A 22,287-nucleotide genomic window follows, 5' to 3' on the forward strand; every position below is an offset into this window, starting at 1 on the left:
CAGGAATGTGAAACACTTTTATCGTGAGGTTTTTTGTTGAAATTCTGGGTAATGGAGAATTCAGGAAAATTAGACAAAGGTCTTTAATAAGGTCAATCTGAAAGATGGTACACAGGTTTGAAGTATACATAATCGTCACCAAGCTATGACGAGGGGGTAGAAGTAATTAAAGAACTTAATAGCGGAGACTGGATTATGAAATACAAAAGGATGTGAATTTGGAGGGAATTAAAATGTAGCAACACCCTGGAGGCACTCTTTTCATTGCAATTCAGTATGAATACAGAGAACTTGCAAACTGGTTCACAATTACATGAACTATGGCCCATTTTCCGAATCTGTTATCAAACACTGGAGAGAGTATGCTTCCAAATTAAATCTACAGGCAACCTGCTGTCACTTATTTGCCAACATGTATGGATTAAAAAACCCACGAGGCCAGGAAGGCATTCTGGGAACTAAAATTTACACATATTCATGTCCATACATATTACCACAATTTTTGCTCTGTCAGTCAAGAAGCAAAACAGTGGAATGCTCTAGTAATTAATGTAACATAATCAATATTATCTATAAACAATTAGCATGCAAGGATCCACGAGATGCTGCGTAAACACTTTGGCAAAGTAACTGCCACATAGAGTGGGCAGCACTGTCTTCATGAGGGCCTCTCCAATGTCCCCCTTCTCTCCAGGCATCATACCAACATCATGGGAACTTCCCAAAAGCTTCCTGCTTATTAATTAGTGATGAATTAGCTATCTATCTTACTTAATCATTAGCATTTCTCTTGCTGTACCCATAGGTAGCAACTGCTATGTAGCGGAAAGACGACTGGACAGGTTTGAAGAGACCTGGGTTTATGCCCACGTCTGACATGTTACCTTGCTGTCTTTGGGCCTCCATTTCTACATGTGGAAAGTGAGAAGCTGAAATAAACTTGCTTATGTTTCCTTCAACTCTGAAACTGACAACTACTATATTTGGAAACGCTCTGTCCCTCCCTAAAGGGGAGCTTTCTGAGAGGTTTCTGCGTCAGCTTTCTGAGAGGTTTCCAGTATCAACAACTTCAGTGTCTTCCACTAACTATTAAGGCAAAAGGTTTAAACAAGAAGTGCTCTTACTTTTATGAAAAAGGTACATACTAGTTATAGCCTTCAGGAAGATTCTGTGGAATCACATCTAACATTTGCAACTGGAGGCATTTAAATATTTGAGCTCATTGTAGCACTATACAGCCAATAATAAAGCATCACAGTGTGAAAAGGTTCTTTCTGCTCTCCACAAGAATTTGTGACACAGAACTTTCTCATATCCAAATGTGAAATGTGATTCACACTCAGAATGTGCCATAATTTGCATACACTATTAAAACTGGGACTTCTTTGTGTATACAGCTACATAACATCTCAGACATGTTGGTAAGAAATAAACCATAATTGAGACGGGTGGTGACAGCATCCAACTGGTTAGAGCAAATTACTTCTATTATACTGATGATAATTCCTGTTAATACTTTATTTTCTGTCATTATATAAATAGCCCATAAAATCTCTATTATGTAATGCTCACAGCTACTCTTGCATTAAGAGCCCTGGATGCATGTTTGGGTACCAAGCACAACTACCATTACAACAATCACCAAAGAACGATATATACCCAAGTCCCCTATAATTTCAGGAATGCAGCAGGATAGAGGGTGAAGTGAAGAGGAGGGAAGAAAGGGTAAAAAGATGAAAATGAGCATGTATCCATACATATGCCTTTGGGCTACTCAAGCTGATCCTGGGAATTTCTGGAGCTGTATATCAACTCCGGTGTTTAGCTCAGAGATATTCCCCACCAAACCCCTCCCTGTCCTGTTCCAACCTACACATACACACCAAACACAGATTCCAAATCTCTATCATATCTCTGAGTATAAAACAACTGGAAGATAACATGGAAGCAGCCACTCTGTGCATTTGATATCAGAATATACCTCCTTTACCCCCCAAAAATCTGTAAAGAACAAGTCTCTCTGCACATTGAATTCTCTTAACAAAGCTTGCCTCCTTTCCCTGCAGTGGAGCAAAATATTTTTTTTCCTGGCATTATTACCTGCAAGAGAGTAGGAAACGCCCTAAAAAAGGTTTCATAGTTACTGGACAAAGGAAGGTATGATTACCTCTACTTAGTGTCAATGAGGAAGGAAAGAGGGAAAGAGAAGGGATATGCACATGAAATACAGAATGAAATTCACATGCTGAACCTCAAATGCTTCATCAATCCTGGAATCCACAAATATTCCTACAGTGGAGTTGCAGCGAGGGGAGAGCCGTTCTGATGGACAGAGTTTATGTCTGGTTGGACTGCTACCTTTGATTAAGTGAATATTAAATGAGTTGTACACTGATCTCATGTTCTTCACTGGGGTGCGAACATACCTGTCATGAAGTTCTTACTGCCATCACTCTTTAATCCCTGGAGGTCAGCAGACAGCTACAGCAAACCTGGCTCCATCCTAACATCTGTCATTGCACCCCTTGCATCCTGGTGCTTTCATCTCCTCCCTGGATACCTACATTTGTTACCACATCCTCTTTCCATTCCAGCAGGTTTGTTTGCCTTGAACAGACGTTCTTTTCTTTCCACACATTTCTTCAGTTCCAGAGAGAAGAAATGCTGCCACAGGAATGAGGTCAGTGCATGCGTCCTCACAGACTAACATTATGCAAAGGAAAACACTACTTAAAATTTTAAACCATCTTCACTCAATAATAAACACTGGTTTCATAGCTCAACCACAGCACCTGGCATTTACAACGTACCAATTGTCATGCATTTCCTGTGCATAGCTTATAAGTTCAAGCCTTTTCATGTTTTAGTGAGGCTTAATTGCTTTTCTAATGAACAATATTTTTTAACTGATTGGAGCATTTGCTAATCCAACTTCACAACATCACCCAACATCACTCACATACGGTGTTTGCAGATCTAACTCAAGCCAGAGCCAAGCTAGTGTTGTATATACCTCATAATTCTATTAAGTATCCCAAACTTCTATTTGGGGAAGATCAACAGTCACTTTCCCTTTATCTCCATTGCTAGCGTGAGTATTTTAACTTTCTGAATTTCCAGAGCCAATCTTTCACAAAGAAATAGGAAGTGTTTATCACTCAACTAGATGTAGACACTGGGTGATTCGCTGGGCTTCTTCCTAACTAGGTGATTTATTTCCATCTACCAGCCTCACAGCATTTACTTAAGGAAAATTCAAGGTACTATATATAATGGGGATTTTAACTAACTCGTGACCAAATAAAGCACATATTTTAAATCCACGTATGCTCCTACTATAGTTAATTTAGAAATATCTCCAGGTCCTTGTATATGAATTTCAATATATATGAAAGCAGTAACTCAACCCTCTGCTTTTCCTAGTAATTCTCGATCTATCATATCTATGTCACACACACACACACACACACACACACACACACACACACACACACACCATACACACACACACACACACACACACCATACACACACACACACACACACACACACACACACCCCTCACCTGCAAGAGAGTGAGCTCCTTGAGGACAGAAACCAGGTTTTATTTATCTTTCTAATCTAGTGCTTTTCATAGTTCCAGGGACTGTAAATAAATGCTGCTGAATAAATAAAAGTTGAATTTTCTCAAGGCTAGTAGTAAAAATCCTTTTTGTTTTTCATGGATTACTTCTCTGGAGATAAAAGTGGTTTAAATTTACTCACCAAATAACGTGCTATGAATTATGTAGGAACGAATTACCATTACTCCAATAGTCCAGAAAGGAAGAGTGAAGGACAGACTATTTGTTATTTACTCAGCGATCGCCACTTAGCCACTGAGAAATCAGTTGTTAGAACGTGGATGTGGTAACTATCCATGTTGTACTCTACCCATTAGCTCACATTGCTCACTGGAGCATCTCGTACTCTCTGTCTGTTGTAAAGTTCCTTTAGTACAGTACGCCTTGTACTGAGAAGGAGTATCAGTTCTGTGCGGTCAAGAAAGAACGTGCTCTCTCCCTTTCCTTTTATGTAATGGGCATCGGCATCATTATTCGCTCAGCTTTCCAGGTTTGACAGGGGACAGTATGCTTTAGTGACTGAGAGAGACCATGAGGATGCCCCAGCTTTTAGACAGCATGTTCCCTGTGCTCTATTTCCCCCTCCATGAAAAAGAAAAGCACAATATTTAACAACATCGCCAGGCTATTGTGAGCGTTAATTAGATTTAATGGGGGAAGGGAGGTGAGCTGATTACGCACTATTCAAATTCAAAGAATCATTATTTTGTGTCTAAAAATAATCCTGACTTAGGAACAAAATTAATTTGGAACCTCAATCTTTGGTAATCATCTTCCCATACTTAGAAAAAAGTTTTTATTCACAATCCCATTCTAAGCAAAATCCAATGAAGTAAAAGTGGAGATCTGTGAATTTCCACAGACTTTTGAAGTAATACAGTACACGGATCAATTTTTTATTTTTCTTTTCTTTCCTTTTTTGAAGCTACACGATGCGTAGAAAGGTTAATTTTGTGGAATGGAGTCATGTAAACAAAGTACATTAATTTTTTGTTTCACATGAAACGTTTGTGAAACACTTTAAATTACTTCTTTAAAGAATTAGTAATTGAAGTTTTGTGACTGAAATAACTTTTTAGGTCATTTCCTCTAAGTTCCATTTATTTTTATTTTTTTTCAAGAACTATTCAGTGAAAGATCTTTGATCCATGTCTTAATCCCTGGACCTCATGAATGTTACCGTCCATGGAAGAGTGAATTCTGTACATGTGATTAAGGATCTTGAGATAGGAAGATTATTCTAGGCTATCTAGGTGGGCGTGAGAAGCAATCACAAGTGTCTTTGTAAAAGGAAGGCACAAAGAGATTTGGCTACAGAAAGGAAGGAGACAATGTGGTGGCATGGGAAGCAGGTGGAGAAAGCCATGTGAGGTGGGGCCATAAGTCAAGGAATGAGAATGGCCTCTGGATGACAGAAAACACTAGGAATGGATTGTCCCCTAAAGCCTCCAAAAGGAATCAACCCACCTGACACCTTGACTTGGCCCCATTAGACTCCTTTTGGAGTTCTGACCTCTGAAACTTTAAGAGAATAAATGTATATTCTTTTAAGCCAAAAAAAAAAAAAAAAAAAAAAAAAAAAAAGAGAGAGAGAGAGAGATAGAGAGAAGAAAGACAAAGAAGACAAAAAGGTCTTCATACGCCCTAAATTAAAAAAAAAAATCCCTAGATATTTATGTCTAAGATCAGGGAAAAAATCATCTAAATAGCAATCATCAAAATTAATATAATAGATGAACTTACTATGAAAATCTTTATAAGAACTGAAAGTTGGTACCTGAGAAAAATCTGAGTTGTTGCCTATATATCACTAAAAAGCTTACAATATCTTCCAAAAAAGGGAAACGTTCTTTAAAAATGTAACAGTTAATAATCCTAGAAAATATACCATATCTTTTAGGAGAAAAATGTTGCACTCCGGTTTTGGTGAGTTTTGGCTGAGAAGGAACTTTATCGCTTTTATTTAGAACTTTCCAAAGGAAAAGGAGACTCTGGTCCAGTTGGCAGAAATGTATTCTTTACAGAGAAGCGGAAAAAATTCTCTTCTGTTTTAACATAGCCCTATTGAAACTTCCTATAAGACTCGCCAATTTTCATAACTTAGATATATACTCACCAAGCAAACTTCTGATTATTCATTCGATTTCCCCGGACCCTTGATACTGGGGACGGATGTACTCTGTAGGCAGATGAGAATAATCCAGTCATTAAAAAAGCACATTCCTGATTACAAATGAACAAAAGAAAAAAAAGATCTTATTTATAAATGATCTCTTGTAGGTATGCTTATTGCACAATGCCCCATAATCACCTCTTAGTAAATGAATACAGTTCATTCCTAGGCATTCACACCTGCAGTCTCTCTTTCCTCTTGTAGCACTTTTGACATAACAAGGACTTGCCACAAGGTTCACTGAGAAGACCCCCCAAATGCAGAACCACCAGTTTTCGTTGAATGACAGATTCATTCGGTCCAACAAAAAAGTTACTGACTAGCTAATCTTTGCCAGGTTTAGAAGTGGGTAAAAGTAATGAAAGGTCTGATGTTTGCCTTCAATGAGTCCCGTCTGCTACGTCCTCCCACAAGGGATATCAGGGGGACTCTACGTGCACATTCCCTGAGTCAACTAGTAGAATTCAAACCCTAAGAAGCAAGATAATGAAGGTCAGAATATGCTACCCTCAAATACGCTACTTTGGCAGAAGGATTATTTTGAGTTGAAGACAAGAAACAGCAGACACAGGAGGAGGTCTATACTCTCCCTTTATATGCCTAAAAATAAGGACATAAATTTCCCTTTAGTAAAGGAAATTTTCATTTGTCAAGGGGTCCCGCCCCACCTCTACTACCGTGAAGTGCAACACACAACTCTTCACCTGTGATGGTACTGAGATGTGGCTGAGTCAACAATCCTTATTTGCCATGAGTTTCCCCCATCTGTTTCCTAGTTACCTTCCTACCATCTACCCGACTAGAACTTCAGACCCCACCTTCTCTTTTGACTCATCACTTCACAGTTTCTCACTCTTTGCTAAATGGTATATAAGATCCAAATTTTAACCCCTTTGAGTTACGACTCACAGCCTATTCCCGCATGCATGCATGTTATGTGTATAAACAGGTTTTTCCCCCTTCTCACCAATCTGTCTTTTGTCAGTTTGTATGTGTGTGTATTTAGTCAGTTGGTCTTTTGTCAGTTTAATCTCCAGGTCCTCAGACCTAGAACCTGAGAAGATAAAAGAAAAGGGTTTTTTTTTTTTTCCTTCCACCAAAGTAACTTCATCCAAATTCCAGGAACAGAATCTGAGAATGGGGGAAGAAGGAAGGGTGAGCAGTTATTTCCAGGAGAAAAGCTTTCTAGGTGTCATGCTCTGCAGCTGGGCTTTGAGGAAGGCAGTCAATCCGAAACTTTAGCTAAATAATGGCGAAGCAAAAACTATTGTTGTACAAGCTTTCGGGGTTAGAGTCATCTGCTGGAAGTTTGTATTTCCAAGAACTGCTGATATCTTCCAATCAGGAGCTAGTTGCTGAAACTCCACCTCTTTGTGGGTCACTCACTGGCAACACAGTATGCCCTACTTCCTGCTTCCCTCTGGCCAACTTCCTGCTTTGTTCTATCTTTACTAGGATTTGTGAGATCTAGGCAGTCTTTCGGCTTGTGTTATCATTACATCCCACACATTTCTCTTATTTGCAAGACAGCAAACAGAAATTTTAAGCTGGTCTTTCAGAACCAGCGGCTCCAAGATTCATTAGAACCCCAGTTCTCTATAGCTGTTTAGCACGTGAAACTTATTTCCAAACAGATAGTACTGTTCCAGCCCCTGAGAAGGGCCAGATGCAAACTTCCTGTAAATCCAGAGGCAGACTGCACTTTGCACTCGGAAGGCTTATTTCTTCCAACATCCCTTATTAACATTCTTTTCCTCACAGCGCTTCTCAATGGCTGCTGCAGCTGGGCGGCTCACCACAGATTTTCTGCTCTGCATGGGGGAGGGGATGTTAATTATGCAGAAAGATGGAGAGAGGCCAGACAGCCCCTCTGGTGAACTGTCTCATTCAAGCACGGCCCACTTCCTGCTGTTTTTGCAGCTACAAGGATCACCTGTTGGTCTTGGCATCTGGCCAAACTGGGGCCTGGCGGAAATGACAGACTCAGCTAGAAATGAAAGCCAGCTCATATTCCGGCACCCCAAATTGGGGAGAGAGAAAAAAACACGCCACAGAAATGCACAAGAATTATACAAAGGGTAGCAAGACTCATTTCTTTTCTTTTCTTCTTTCTTCTTTCTTTCATTCTATCTGTTTGAAATACAAACATCATAATGGAATTGTGAGCCAAAAAATGTCTCCTCAGTTAAATCCCCCCTGACCTAAGTCCTCTTAACCTTCTCCACATCCCCACTAGGGTGCCAGAGTCCTATTGCCTAAATAAAGTTCTAAGGAGTAACAGCCCAAACACTCACAATTCTTTAATTCACTCCACATCCTCTGACCAGATGAATTTTCATGACAGAAGTATATTCTTCTTGAAGCTTCTTATTCATATATCAGTGGGAAAAAAATGGGCTTGTTTAACTTATAATTAAAATATTCCCTAGGTATTTAGATCTTTTAACAAAATCCCACTGATCCATAGTTCAAATACTCTAAGTAGATAATTTCTATCATGGTTTAGCGGTCTACAAAGAATTTCATGACAGTGTGTGTATGGACAAATAATTACAAAGTTTCTTAAATGAAAATAGTAAAACAAGAAAGCTTTTTTTTCCTTTCTGAAAGGGAGTAAATTGATAACCTGGAGCTTGCTTCATTTGCTGAAGTAGACCATAAAAGGTTTGCATTTCAGCTACTCCCCAAATTTTATTTCTTTAGAAGGATACGCAGTGTTTTTGTGAGCTCAGTCTACACTGTGGCACTTCTGGCCACCACCTCCCTTCTTTCCACAAATAGCAGCCAGGCAAGGTAGCAAAGTCAAAACCCCGGTAGGAGAAACCACCACCTCATCTGCATGTCATGCATTATTCATGACCTCCTGATTCCTGCACCTGCATCTAGGCAGGAAGCTTGCAGGGAATGTTCATTATTCTTCTTTTAGCCTCACACAGGCTCGATTACTGCTAAGCCACTTTGTTCTGTAACTAAGGATTTCAGGCCTTAGTACTAACCGCTGGATATGGAAAGAAAAAAAAAAATCACCATGCTGAAGAAAAGAACAATTTTGGTTGTTGTGCAACATGTATTGAATCCTACAACGTGCTCTTCTGAGACTGACAGTTACTGTCAGATGGAAATGCTCACATTTGGTGATTTACATTACATAGAAAAAAGGGAAGCCATACCATTAAGGCCATGTATAGCAACTGTTCTATTTACATACACTTACTCATCTAAGGCAGACAGCATGTCTATAATTGAGCCCAACTCAGGGCTTAATTTAGCTTCCTTGCTACGCATGTGGGAACTTTTTGAATATCTTAATACAAAAATGGTTCTTCTTCTTTGGGTATAAGCTGCAAAGAACCTGACCCTCAAGTCTTGTATTTTAATGACTAATATTTATTGTAAATCAAGAGAATATGATCACTCTGCTTTTCAATGTTTTTGTGCACATTCCTGAATGGCTAGTGGCTGGAGGTAGGATAGGAAATCCAATACTCAACATGAATTACTGATTACTAATGAACTGCTGGGGAAAGATACCATCTACTTTTTTACTCTCCCCACCAGGGAAAAGCCGTGCAGCTTAAATCCAATCTTACAGTCCCAAATGAAATTAGGATGATGTGAAAACAAACTGTGGGAGGCACCTGGGTGGCTCAGTCAGTTAAGTCTTGATTTTGACTCAGGTCATGATCTCGCGGTTTTGTGGGTTCCAGCCCTGCATCTGGCTCTGTGCAAGCACATGGAGCTTGTCTGGGATTCCTCTGCTCTCTCTGTCCCTCCCGTTTGAGCTCTGTCTCTTTCAAAATAAACAAACAAACAAAAAGTGCAAACTGTGGAACCAGCCTGCCTGGGATGGAATTCCAGCTCCACTACCTATCAAGAGAGTCATGTCCTCTTAGGGCAAGCGACCTAACCTCTCTGAGCTTCACGTCCCTCATCTGTACAAATGGAGGAAGAAAAGATGGCCACCTCTGAAGACTGTGAGACTAAAATGAGTTAATAGTTGTAAAGCATTTAGGACACCGCGTGGTGTCCGGGAAGCAGTGAATACACATTGCCTATTATCACTAGCAGTATTGATTGGATTGGAAAAGACTGGAAGATGAACCTAGAATATCTAACTGATTCCAGGGGACTGAGATAACAAATGTGCTGTAAGGACCTGCGGTCTTAACTACTATGCTTATCTGACTTCACTAAAGGCAAGAAAGTAACAAAGAGAAATGAATACATATAGAGTAACAAGAACCAACGACTGTGGTTTCTAAGGTATGGCTTACTTTCTGGCATCTAATTTTTCTGTTCTTTATTAGAAGATCTATCTTCTGTTCACTAAAATTTCGTAATATTTCAGTTATTTCCCATCCAAGAACAAGTCAGTAATCACACCAAGACGAAATCACTCCATTAACTAAGCCCTAACTATGTGCCAAACACCATGCTAATTTCATCAGACACATTTATTTTATCTTCATATCCTTATTATCCACATTTTATCGTTGAGAAAACTGACTTAGAAGAGTTAAGTTACTTGCCAGGGTGACACAGCTAGTCAACAGCAAAATCAGAACTTGAACATTATGTTTGACTTATGCTATTCCGTGTGAACCAATCCTATGAATTCATATATATTCTCTCCACACTACCGTAAAGGATGCTAATAAAGTGAATTAGTACTAGGGGCTTTTATGAGAGATTGTGCATTTATTTAGGGCCAACTGAATATTTTATAGTGTAAGTAAATGCAAAGGGAAAGTACTAGTTTCCCTGGACTAAAATTGGCACTGAATGAAATATTAATCATTCAGGTACTCACAAGAAAGTCATATTGGTTTACCCACTGATCATCCTTCAGCTGCTTATGAAAATTTCTTATCAGTGTTGCTATTTAAATACATTATATATGACAAGTGTAAGTTTTATTTTTTATTTTTTTAAATTTATTTTTGAGAAAGATACAAAGAACAAGCGAGGGAGGGTCAGAGAGAGAAGGAGACAGAATCCCAAGCAGCCTCCATGCGATCAGCACAGAGCCCAACACAGGGCTCAAACTCACGAACCATGAGATCATGTCCTGAGTCAAAATCAAGAGTTGGATGCTTAACCAACTGAACCACCCAGGCGCCCCCACGTGTAAGTTTTAGATATACATGTATATCTAAATATAAATTAATTATAAATAGGTATAATTAATTCTAGCTACATCCACTTCCTTCCCATTTTTTCTAGAACCCAATTCAATCTAACTTCAAAGATGAAGCCATCTTTTTGTTGGTCATCCGTGGCTTCCATGTTTTCAAATCTAATGGTTAATTCTCAGTCCTCATCTTCTCAAACTCTCGGTAGCAACTGCTATAACCGATCACTTTCTTTGCAAAGCTTTTTTTGCTCAGCATAATGGACATTCTTCTGCCTTTCTCCCTCTTCTTTTGCCTTTGCTTGAACCTCCTTTTCTCATTCTTTTGAACCACAAATGTTGGTGTGGCCTGGGGATAATCTTCCTATGACCTTTCTCTTTCTTTTTTCAACTCACTCCCTACTTGAAAGAGTCTCCAATGTGGCTACCCTCACCTCCTTGATGACATCATCCCCTCTATGGGCCTTAGATGCCATCCATATTATAATAGCTCTCAAATTTCTATCTCCAGCCCAATCTCTAGATCTTCTCCAAATACTAGACTTGGGTTTTTCAATATTAATCTACCCCTTTCAAAAAAAAATTTTTTTTAACGTATTTCTTTCCATATCTTCCCAGACATAAAAATGCCAGCATCATTCACACAGTTGCAACACTGAAATAATACTTGAGTTCCTTCATGCTCTCACGCCTCACATGTTAGGCAGCCTGCTTAATACTGAGGACAATCAGAATAAACTATTATCTCACAGACCAATAAAATATTTATTGTAGGTAATTACTCATCTAGCAGGATTATAGATTTTCATTATCAAGATCATGAGAAATTATAATGTACATTTTCTACTCTTCAGTCCACTTTGTCCTATTATATAATAAAATTATTAGTCCCATATTTTCATCCATAAACTGTTCTAATTATTCAACATAATACACACTGTAACACCTCAGCTTCCTACATTTGTGAAAGAAAAGATTAGTCTAGAAATAATTCCACAACTATTTGTAAATCTCAGAATTTTCTTCTACACAATCACATGAAAGATAATTTTAAAGTACTTTTACAGTAATTCTTGGTATTGTTTCCTTCTTACATATAATTGTACTGAATACAAGTTCTCATGATTACTCAGGTTAGTTTGGATGTTTTTATTGTAAAATATATATACTACGCTTGACCAAATAAAGATATGTGTGTGACTCCAGCATTTACATTAAGTGAGTCCTATTTATTCTCAGCTTTTATCAAGCTAGTGATTAGATGAACATTAGAAATGTCATACACACACACACACACACACACACACACACACACACACACACATTTAAAGTTTATTTATTTATTTGAGAAAGACAGAACAAGTGAGTGAGGGAGGGACAGAGAGAGGGAGACAGAATCCCAAGCAGGCTCCACGTTGTCAGCATAGAGCCTGATGTGTGGCTTAATCCCACAAACTGTGAGATCATGACCTGAGCTAAAATCAGGAGTCGGATGCTTAACCCACTGAGCCACCCAGCTGCCCCTGGAATGACATATATTTTTTTAAAGTTTTTTTTTTTCTTCTCATTACACTGTAGTCTTTCTCTCTCCTGCAGCCATTGATACTATTGTTAGAAGAGTGGTCTAACCTTAAACATACTGAGTGAATGTGATAACTGTTTTCACTGTTTAACAGTATAAAATTTGTTAAAAATACAGTGTTTTGCAGGGAACAACATGAATTTCTGCCATACATCAACAGAATGAGCGATTCTAATAAGAAACCATTTGGTCTGCACAATTACATCATATTAATTCATCCCAGTCTCATCTCCCAACATCTCCAACTACTCTCTCTGTGTCAGTGACACCGAAGATCCTCCTCCTCCTCTCGTTACCTAGTTAGCAGACGTTCAACTCTAAGAAGCCACCCCAATCTCCAGGTCTAGGTTAACTCACTGTACGTTCTCACAGCACGGGTACTCAGCACATGATAACTGAAGATAATTTTGTTTTTATGTTTATTTTGTCTGTCTCTCCAAATAGACAGTATGCTCCAAGGGGGACAAGGGAGCTTTTCTCTTTTTGCTGTCGTATCTCTCTTACCTGCCACAAAGTGGGCACTCAATAAATAATTATTGCCAGATGAGCCTTCTTTCCCTACTAGACTGTAACTTCTAGGATGGATGGCAACAGCCATGGCTAAGTCACACCTGCATCCTCAGAGCTTAGCATATCATTATTATTAGCAAATAAACGCGGGACTAAGGAGTTAGTCACTGGGGCAGTCAGCTGGGGAACAATAATATCAATCTTTCCTCTACCGGTCAGAACCATATATGCATCACTCACATTTTTAATTTATTGTATACCTATTATTTATTCATTCATTCACATCTTAATTGAACATCTACTGTGTCAGACACTGTTCTAGATTCTTCAATCCTATGAACTGGGTTGGATGATGGAATATTACACCTATGAAGAAATGTTTCGACTTCAAGGAGCCTACAGTACAACCATGAGTTTGAAAATATTGAACAATATTGAACAATAGTGAACTGAACATATTCAATATTGAATATGAGTTTGAACAATATTGAAATTATTGTTCAATAATTGTTCAATTGGCCATCATGTGCAATGTGATAAGTGGCTATGGGAGCAAATAAAAGGGTGTCTGCATTAATTAAGCTTTGGAGTAGACCCAGAAGTTTCCCTAAGATAATATGGACAGGCAATGAAGGATGGAAATGGGCAGCAGAAAAACTACAAATTGTTTTGGGTAACTAGAGTAAAGGATTTGCCAGGTCTACAGGGGCAAGAGATTATGTAATAACAGGGCTTTGATCAGGGACGGTCTTGTGTAGTGTGCTAAGTAGTAAACTCAAAAAGAGTTAAAGGACAATGACCAAAGGCTTTTAAGGTTAGAATTGACACAATCAGGTTTGTGTACTAGAAAAGTCATGTTGGCAGCAGTATTGAGAGTGGCCTGAAGAGAATGCATCATTACACAGGAAGAGCCATTGGAGGCCGACTGTAAAACTTTGGCCGAGCAAGATCTAAGATGGCAGCAGTAGACATAGTGGAGTGGGAATGGAGAATGAGGAAAAGGAAGACAGATACACACGAAATTAGGTGTTATCCCTGGGGCTTGGTATAAATATATGCAAGATGTCGAGAGGCAAGGCAGAAAAAGGGAACAATTTATGGCTAACAACGAGGGCTGTGAACTGGTTGATCAGAGGAATCAATATAAGGAATTAAGGTTATGTTTTGGGATTAAAAAAATACAGTAAGTTTCTGTCCATTGCATATACAGATCTGGGGTTCAGCAATTTTAAGATGAGAGATGGAGATGTGAGCACCCTTACTAGATAAATGGTCAGTGGGCCCTGAATTTCCCAGAGGCGGAATTTAAGTGAGAAAACCAGCAGACGAAGGTCAAGACACCAGGAAACCGTACATCTTCTTGCATGACTTTAAACCTCTCTTCCTACTCATTCAGAGAACGCCAGAAATCCCCACTTATTGATGGGAAGTTGGAGCTTCATGATTCAATTTAACCTCGTAAGATCTCATAACCAATATTAAGAGAGGGAAGACATGATCTCTTCTACCCTTCCCTTCATGTCAGAAAAGGTGAAATTAATCTGTTTTTCCTTCACTATTGTCTTGGCAGTAAATGGCCCTAACATCAATTCTCTCAAGCAACTCAAAATAAGGAGTCACTCTTGGCTGAACTTCTCTCTCCACCTGCAGCCCATTCTCAGGCCTGTACACTACACCACCTCCATTCTATCTGCTTTACGTTTCCACAGTCATCGACCTATTTTAACTCATATCTCTCTCTTCACAGGACCATTCCCCAAATCTTCTCCTTCAGTCCATTTTCTGCACTAGAGCCACAATGATACATTTAAAAGAGCAGATCTGTTCTTCTCACTCCACTCTTCCGTTAGTGGCTTTCCATTGCTCTTGAAATAGACCTAAATCTCAAGTTGGCCTACATGCCAATGATCGGGCCCCCGCTGACCTCTCCAGCTTTGCTCTCCCACAGTATCACTCTTCCTCATATCCTGCTCTGTGATCCAGTCGGCCTGGTCTTCTTTCACTTTCCCTCTCTTAGCTCAGTGCCTCTGTGTGTGTTCTTCCTTTTGCACAGAACCTCCAACACCACCCCTTCACCTACGTAACTCTTCCTCAGTCTCATCTCCCTGACTGATCAAACTGGACCATGTTTCTATGTTACAGACTTGTGTTATTCTCCCCATTTGTTCTTCACAGCACCTATCAGGGTTATATACAGTTAAATACGGAAGTGATAATTTGGGGTGCCTGGGTGGCTCAGTAGGTTAAGCGTCCGACTTCGGCTCATGGTTTGTGAGTTCAAGCCCCATGTTGGGCTCTGTGTTGACAGCTCAGAGCCTGGAGCCTGCTTTGGATTCAGTGTCTCCCTGTCCCTCTCCCACTCACACTCACACTCTGTCTCTGCCTCTCTCTCTTAAAAATAAACCATTAAAAAAATTAAAAAGATGATAATTTGATGAAAAGCAGGAACTTTTTCTCCTTAGCTCTCTACTATATGCCCAGAAGTAGGTCCTACACCTGGTACAAAGCAGGAATATATTAAATGTTGCTCTATAAATAAAAGGAGATAAAGGCAACTCATAGTAGTGGCCTTCTAATTTTTCCTAAGGTTTGTTCTGGCACTACAGAGAAAAATAAATAGGTAAATGTATATAATATTTTAGCATTTAATTTTTATTATACTTATCTTTAATATATATTACAGATAAAGTATAAAGTGGAAGGGAAGTTGAGTGAAAGGTGATGTGGCCTGAATGTCACCCAAAAAAAGCTTTGGCCCCACAGGAGATGGGTTCTTTAGATCCACATCAGCCCATGTCCAGCACTGTCTGCACACAGGGCCTGTCCTAGGCCAGGAGGCCAAAGGAGATGCAGCCATCGCTTCTCCTCTGGAGAAATCTGTGGAAACGCAGCTGACACTGTGAAGAGACTGGAGAGATTCACCTGAGGTATGTAGTTTAGTGTTGAGCCAGTGAGAATTTCTCAGTCTGAACAGTGGAACCATGATGATAGAAGATATACACAACCGGGGAGCCAAGTAAAGGGTATCTGTGAACTCTCTACAGTATTGCTGCAACTTTTAATTCCAAAAATCATTTCAAAATAAAACATTTTGAAGTGTTATTCCTTTGCTGGGATAAGAATATAAACAATTCAGATCGTCTAAAAACTCCTTTTTTTCTGTTTTATTTAGTGATGTATTTTTTTCATTCTTTTCAACAGTTAGTTACTATTGATAATATGCATTCTATATGCATTTACAAACGGAGTATATGTGTGTGTATTCTTGCACACTTTTTTTTTTTTTTAAAGCAAATAAACTCATCAACCGATTCCACTTTACCATCATGGTTTTTGTATGTATTGGGTAAAGAATTGCTAATAACAGGAATGGTGGAAAGTGGTAGAGAGGAAAGAGTAAAAGAAAAAAAGACGAAGACACATTAAAAGGTTAAGAGAAATAATGCCATGATGAGATTCTGGGGGTGAAATTTAGATTATGTCTAGAGAGCAACGACTTACATTATGGAGCTGACATTTATTGAGGTGATACAGACCCCAAATTCATGCCTTCACCTGAGATACCCCGATAATTGCTTCAATTTTCCACTTCGTTTGCATGTGAACTGAAATCCTTTGACTTCATCTTTAGAGTGGATTGAGTTGAAGGAATTTCATGAACTGAAAGACATTCTGATTGGTAGTCATTCTATTTGTCACACTGGTAATGTCTTTTATTTAGTGTGCTCAAGAAAGTATAGTAAACAGCCAAAGAATGACTTCAAATGCTTTTACTGCCTCCAGCTGCATTAGTTTTGAAATACCTCATTTAGGCTAAAAAAAAAAAAAAAAAAAAAAGAGGCAAAGTTAAAATATGTACTAGGATCTTTTTCCACCCCTAATTAGATCTATTACAACTTAGCATTGTCTCAAGAAGGTGTTACAGCTCGCCGGGCTATACCGTTTTTCGAGTAGGACACAATTTTACATCAGTTCGTTCACAAGCATGATGAAAACGGCATAAACTAGAATCTAAAGATGATAAGTCATCTCTAAGGAGAAAATGTAGCTTACATTTCATTTACAGTAAAATTTTAAATGCTAGAAAGACTCCAATCTGGTACTTCTATGTAACCATTGTCTTTATTTTAAATAATGTGTTTAAAAGAAATGGATTTGTGTATTCGTGTATGTGTAAATCCTGATATGCTTTTAAGTGAACATCAAATAAATCAAAGGGAATGGTATTCAACAGATGGATTCAATACTAATCACAGAACAGTCTGATCTGTAGACAGTTGTAGAGGATGTCCCCTTACTGCCAGAACTGATGGTCAAGAAGCTCGGAGGACATAAGGCAAAGGAACCAGGAACTGACCTACTAGCTTATGCAGAGACACTTCATTTTAGAATTTGGCATCTGAGGCCAAGGGCTGCCAAATACATCAATCAATGCCCACGGGCTACAGACGCCTGTGCAGATTTGGGAAAGAGTACATGAAGTATCAGCTCATCAGCTCACTTACAGAACTGGACAAACAGCGATGTGCCCACCATGCAGGCACTTCCAGGCCCTCTACAGCTGATCAGCATCATTTACGCTAGTGAGTTCAAATTCACTATTCCCTCCCTCAGCCCCACTCTCAGCCACCAGTATTCTCCTTTCTGTTTCACGTAGTGCTGGCCCAAGAGGCTACAGGGTTCATCCCGCAGAGACATGTGTTGGCTATTATTTTATTAACAAAAGGGGCAAATCAACGCAGAGCTGGTTTACGTATCTTGGTTATTTCTGAATTTGATACAGATCCCAACATCACTGTTCTGATTGCTTATGAAGCACCCTATTGTGATCGAAAAAAATGATAAACAGAAAAGAACTGACTGAAAAGTAGCATTACTATGCCAACCAAATCGGGCAATAGTCAAGTAATCTAAGACATGGCCTATGACCTTTAAGGAAAGACTACTGCCCAATTGGCTGAGTATCTACTAGAATTGGAAAGATTAAGTAATAACAGCAGAAGATTAAGAACACTAGTTCTCCAAATGGAAGAGTTACTGCAAAATAGGAGATGATGGAATAACGGAAACACTGAAAATTTCAAGAGAGCAGAGAAGAGAAATAGTGCTTCAAGCTGATGATATAAGATTTGGCCCAGGTCTCACAGGATATGACTTTGGAGGAGGTATGGAGAAGCGGCCAGGTGTGCAGGTGAGGAAAACACTATGAGCAAACAGGATGAGGTGGGAAGAAGAGCAGAGCGTGTGACCTGAGTTCATGCAAAAGGGTGCAGCCCAGAAAGGGGAATGTCTGATGACTGGTGACAGATGTTTTGGGGTTTTTCCCCTCTAGAAAGTTGCGGAGCTGCTGGAAGATTTCAGGTGAGAGGAGTAACGTTATCACGTAAGAACTCATCTGCAAGTGGTGTGCAGAATGACTAAAAATGAGGAAGACTCCTGTCAAGATAATCTTGGGGATACTGCAATGGCTCGCCTGTCAAGGGACAAAAGTCTGGGCCAAAGCGGTCCTTAGGGAGTGGAGTGAAAAGAAGAGATGAGATAACAGGAATGGGCACAGCCTAGCGATGCTCGATAGAAGAAAGTGAAGGGAATACTAACACTTTGAGAGACTACAGGAACAGAGGGAAATGTGGTTTTAATTTTAGGCAGCTGCAAATGAATGACTGCAATTCAGGAGGGCAGATGTCGGGAATGGATCTGATTTTCATAAACGTGGCACTGAAAGCTGCCGCTGAAAAAAGTGGCTGAGGTGCCTGAAGACAGGCTAGAGGTGGAGGAGTGGGGGTACTCAGTCTGCCGTGCCTTAGGGGTGGGGGGCCAGTGGGAAAGGAAGAATCGAGGAAAGCTGGTGAGCTAAGAGGAAAACTAGTAGGAAAAAGATCCTATCAGAAGTAAACAGAGTCACTGTCAAATTTTGTAAAAAGAATGAGCACAAGCATGGAGAAAAGACCATTACACGGGTCAGGTAGGGACCAACATAACAACAGATTCTTGGTAACAGATTTTGCTACCGAAGTGGTGGGAGCCAGGCCCTTGATTGTTAATGCCTGAAACTGAGGCTAAAGGAGACAGTGTTGGAAAACGTGTTTGAGAAGCTTTTCCCCATGAAAAAAGAGAAATCGCTGCAAGAACCAACTGGGACAAAATCGTAACTTGATTTTTCCTTTTCTTTTTTCCTTAAGAAAATGGAAACTAATTCTGTATGTTAGGTGTAAGATGCGACTGAAAAGAAGGCCCTGGAATGCTCAAGAAGGAAGAACTGAGTGACATGTCCTAGAAGGTGTTCCTGGACACTTAGCAGTCACACGTACGCAAGCATTGGCTTCAAAGTTCGAGCTTGCTGTGAACTCTGTGCTGTGCTGAGAGCTTTACGAGACAGTCTCACGTGTCCACACAGCAACCGAGGGGAAGATATCATCACTCTCGCCTTGGAAATGAGAACAGCAAGCTCAGAGAGGTTGTTCTGTCCAGCCCAAGGTCACACAGCAGAGTTGAAACTCAAGTCCAGGCCTAACAGACTCCCACATCACACTTTTTTTTTTTTTTTTTTGGCATGTATTCATTTTTGACAGAGACAGAGTGAGAGCCAGGGAGGGGCAGGGAGAGAGAGGGAGACACAGAATCCAAAGCAGGCTCCAGGCTCTGGGCTGTCAGCACAGAGCTCAACGTGGGGCTCAAACCCACAAATCATGAGATCATGACCTGGGCCGAAGTCGGAAGCCCAACTGACTAAGCCACCCAGGCGCCCCCACATCACACTCTTAAACACTGTTCTGCTGTTTATTCACGACCAAGGAAGTAACTCTGTTTTTCAAAAAATGTTAAGTATAGATGAGCTAGCTAGAATACAATATGTATCAAAAAGGAGTTATGAGGGGAGCCAAGATGGCGGAACAGCTTGGAAGTTTTTTCTCTGTCTCCACTCCATGAAATACAGCCAGACCAACACTAAACCATCCTGCTCACCTAGAAAACTGACCTGAGGATTAACACAACAATCTGCACACGCTGAACCACAGAATTCAGCAGGTATGCGGCACGGAGAGCTGAACTTGGGGAGAGAAGCTGTGGAGGGCAGAGAGGTACTTTTGCAGGAGGAGACAGGACGGAGATGGTGGGGAGAATACGGGAAAAGACCCCTCCCCAAAAGCGGCTAGAGAGAAGGTGGAAAATTGGAAACAGCCACAGGGACTAAACTATAAAGGGAGAAAGGAGAAAGGAGACGGTTTAAATTCCTTAAGACTGTAAACAAGGGGAGCGCAAAGGCTGCAACTCCCCAGCTCGATACCTGGCGGTGCTCTGGTGGAAAGGGCGAATCCCCAGGAACAGAGTGGGGTCTGGGAGGTTCTCGGGCCACACGGGGAAAAGCGGTTCCACTGCTGGAAGGACATTTGGTAGAGACTGTTGAAGCCACCTGGTCCCAGCAGACCCCAGAAGGTGGCTACATTCGCTGGTGCTGTAACAAGGTTGTTAAGGGTGAAGTCTGGAGCCAGATGTGTGTTGTGATTTTCCATAATCCCTGAAAAGGTGCTACTACACTGTCTCACCAACTTTTTCTGGGGCGGCCTGGCACCTGGCCGCAGTCTCGGGGCACCAGCAGCAGCAGGGTCCAGCAAGCATTCCTGGGTGCAGCCAACATTCAGCCATTGCTCATTCGGCCATTGCTCGTTGAGACCCTCCCGCAGAGGGGCGGAACGGGTCAAAGCCGCAGTCCTTCAGAAGTAAGGGGCCGGGGAAAATAGCTGCATCTGAGACAAAACTCAGGAGAGAGGTACTGCCTGGGGCTTGGTCACGGACAGTGAAAAAGCGGGGAGTGGATGAAAGCTGAAGACAGAAGATGAGTGCGCAATTGCTGATAGGGGAGAACAGAGTTTGGATACTAGAGACTGGGTAAGATGGGTGATGCCATTTTCACCACTCCCGCGCATGCACATACGCACCTACTAGCACTGAAACACTCCACCCCAGTAGGCTAGCAGCGCCATCTAGTGGAGAGCGGAGATGTTACACTGAGCCCTGCCCAACTGGTCCAACTTTGCTCTTCAAGAACACAAGTTTCACCGCCTGCTTAGCTTATGGACTATAAAGCACTTCTTGTCTGACTTCTAGGAGAAAACAAAGCAATTTCTGATGTATTTCAATCTGTTAACAAGTCCACCTATTCAAATTTCTTTCTTTTTTTTCTTTTTCAATTCCATTTCTTGAGTACAGAAAGAGAAAAAATTCATTATTTTCAATTTTTATTAAAAAGTTTTAATTTTTTTATTATATTTTTTACTTTTGTGTAAACTTTTTCAAATTCTATCTTTCTTCCATTTTATTTTAGTCTACTTCAGTATATTCACTTTTTCAAATTTTCAAACGATTTCTTTTTTCTCTTTTTTGTTTCTTTTTCTTGAATAGAGAAAAAATTCATTTTTATTTTTAATTTTTATTACAAATATTTTTAATTTTTTCTACTATATTCTTTACTTTTGTGTAATTATTTTCAAATTCTATTTACTTCTATTATTTCATTTTGTATACTCCAGTGTATTCATTTTTTTCAAATTCTCAAGTGATTTCCTTCCCCCCCCCCTTTTCTCTCTAAACTATCAAACCACTTTCAACACCCAGACCAAAACATACCTAGGATCTAGCATCATTTATTCAATTGTGTGTGTGTGTTTTTAATTTTTTAATTTTAGTATTTTTCTAATTTTAATTTTTTTAATTTCAATTTTTCTACCACATTAATTCCTTTTCTCCCTTCAAAATGACGAAACGAAGGAATTCACCCGAAAAGAAAGAGTACAAAGAAACGACAGCCAGGGATTTAACCAACACAGATACAAGCAAGATGTCTGAACCAGAATTTAGAATCACGATAATAAGAATACTAGTTGGAGTCGAAAATAGACTAGAATCCCTTTCTGCGGGATTAAAAGAAGTAAAAACTAGTCACGATGAAATAAAAAATGCTATAACTGAGCTGCAATCATGGATGGATGCGGCAGCAGCAAGGATGTATGAGGCAGAAAGAGAATCAGCGATATAGAGGACAAACTTATGGAGAATAACAAAGCAGAAAAAAAGAGGGAGATTAAGGCCAAAGAGCTCAATTTAAGAACTAGAGAAATCAGTGACTCATGAAAAAGGAACAACATCAGAATCACAGGGGTCCCAGAAGAGGAAGAGAGAGAAATAGGGGTAGAAGGGTTATGTGAGCAAATCATAGCAGAAAACTTCCCTAACCTGGGCAAAGACACAGACATCAAAATCCAGGAAG

The 22,287-nt window shown here is 40.0% G+C and overlaps 1 protein-coding gene across 26 annotated transcripts in view; it reads right to left on the bottom strand.

Moving 5' to 3' along the window:
* Nucleotides 1-22,287, bottom strand: part of KLF12 (Kruppel like factor 12) — a 442,425-nt gene that overhangs the window by 65,397 nt on the left and 354,741 nt on the right. For all 26 annotated transcript variants that reach the window (XM_023252228.2, XM_045054344.1, XM_023252233.2 and 23 more), the window contains one exon: nucleotides 5,740-5,802. In XM_023252228.2, the coding sequence (XP_023107996.1) occupies nucleotides 5,740-5,802 (63 nt within the window). The remainder of the gene's footprint in view (nucleotides 1-5,739; nucleotides 5,803-22,287) is intronic.

This window comes from Felis catus, chromosome A1 (assembly GCF_018350175.1).
Source record: "Felis catus isolate Fca126 chromosome A1, F.catus_Fca126_mat1.0, whole genome shotgun sequence".
NCBI classification, from domain to species: domain Eukaryota; kingdom Metazoa; phylum Chordata; class Mammalia; order Carnivora; family Felidae; genus Felis; species Felis catus.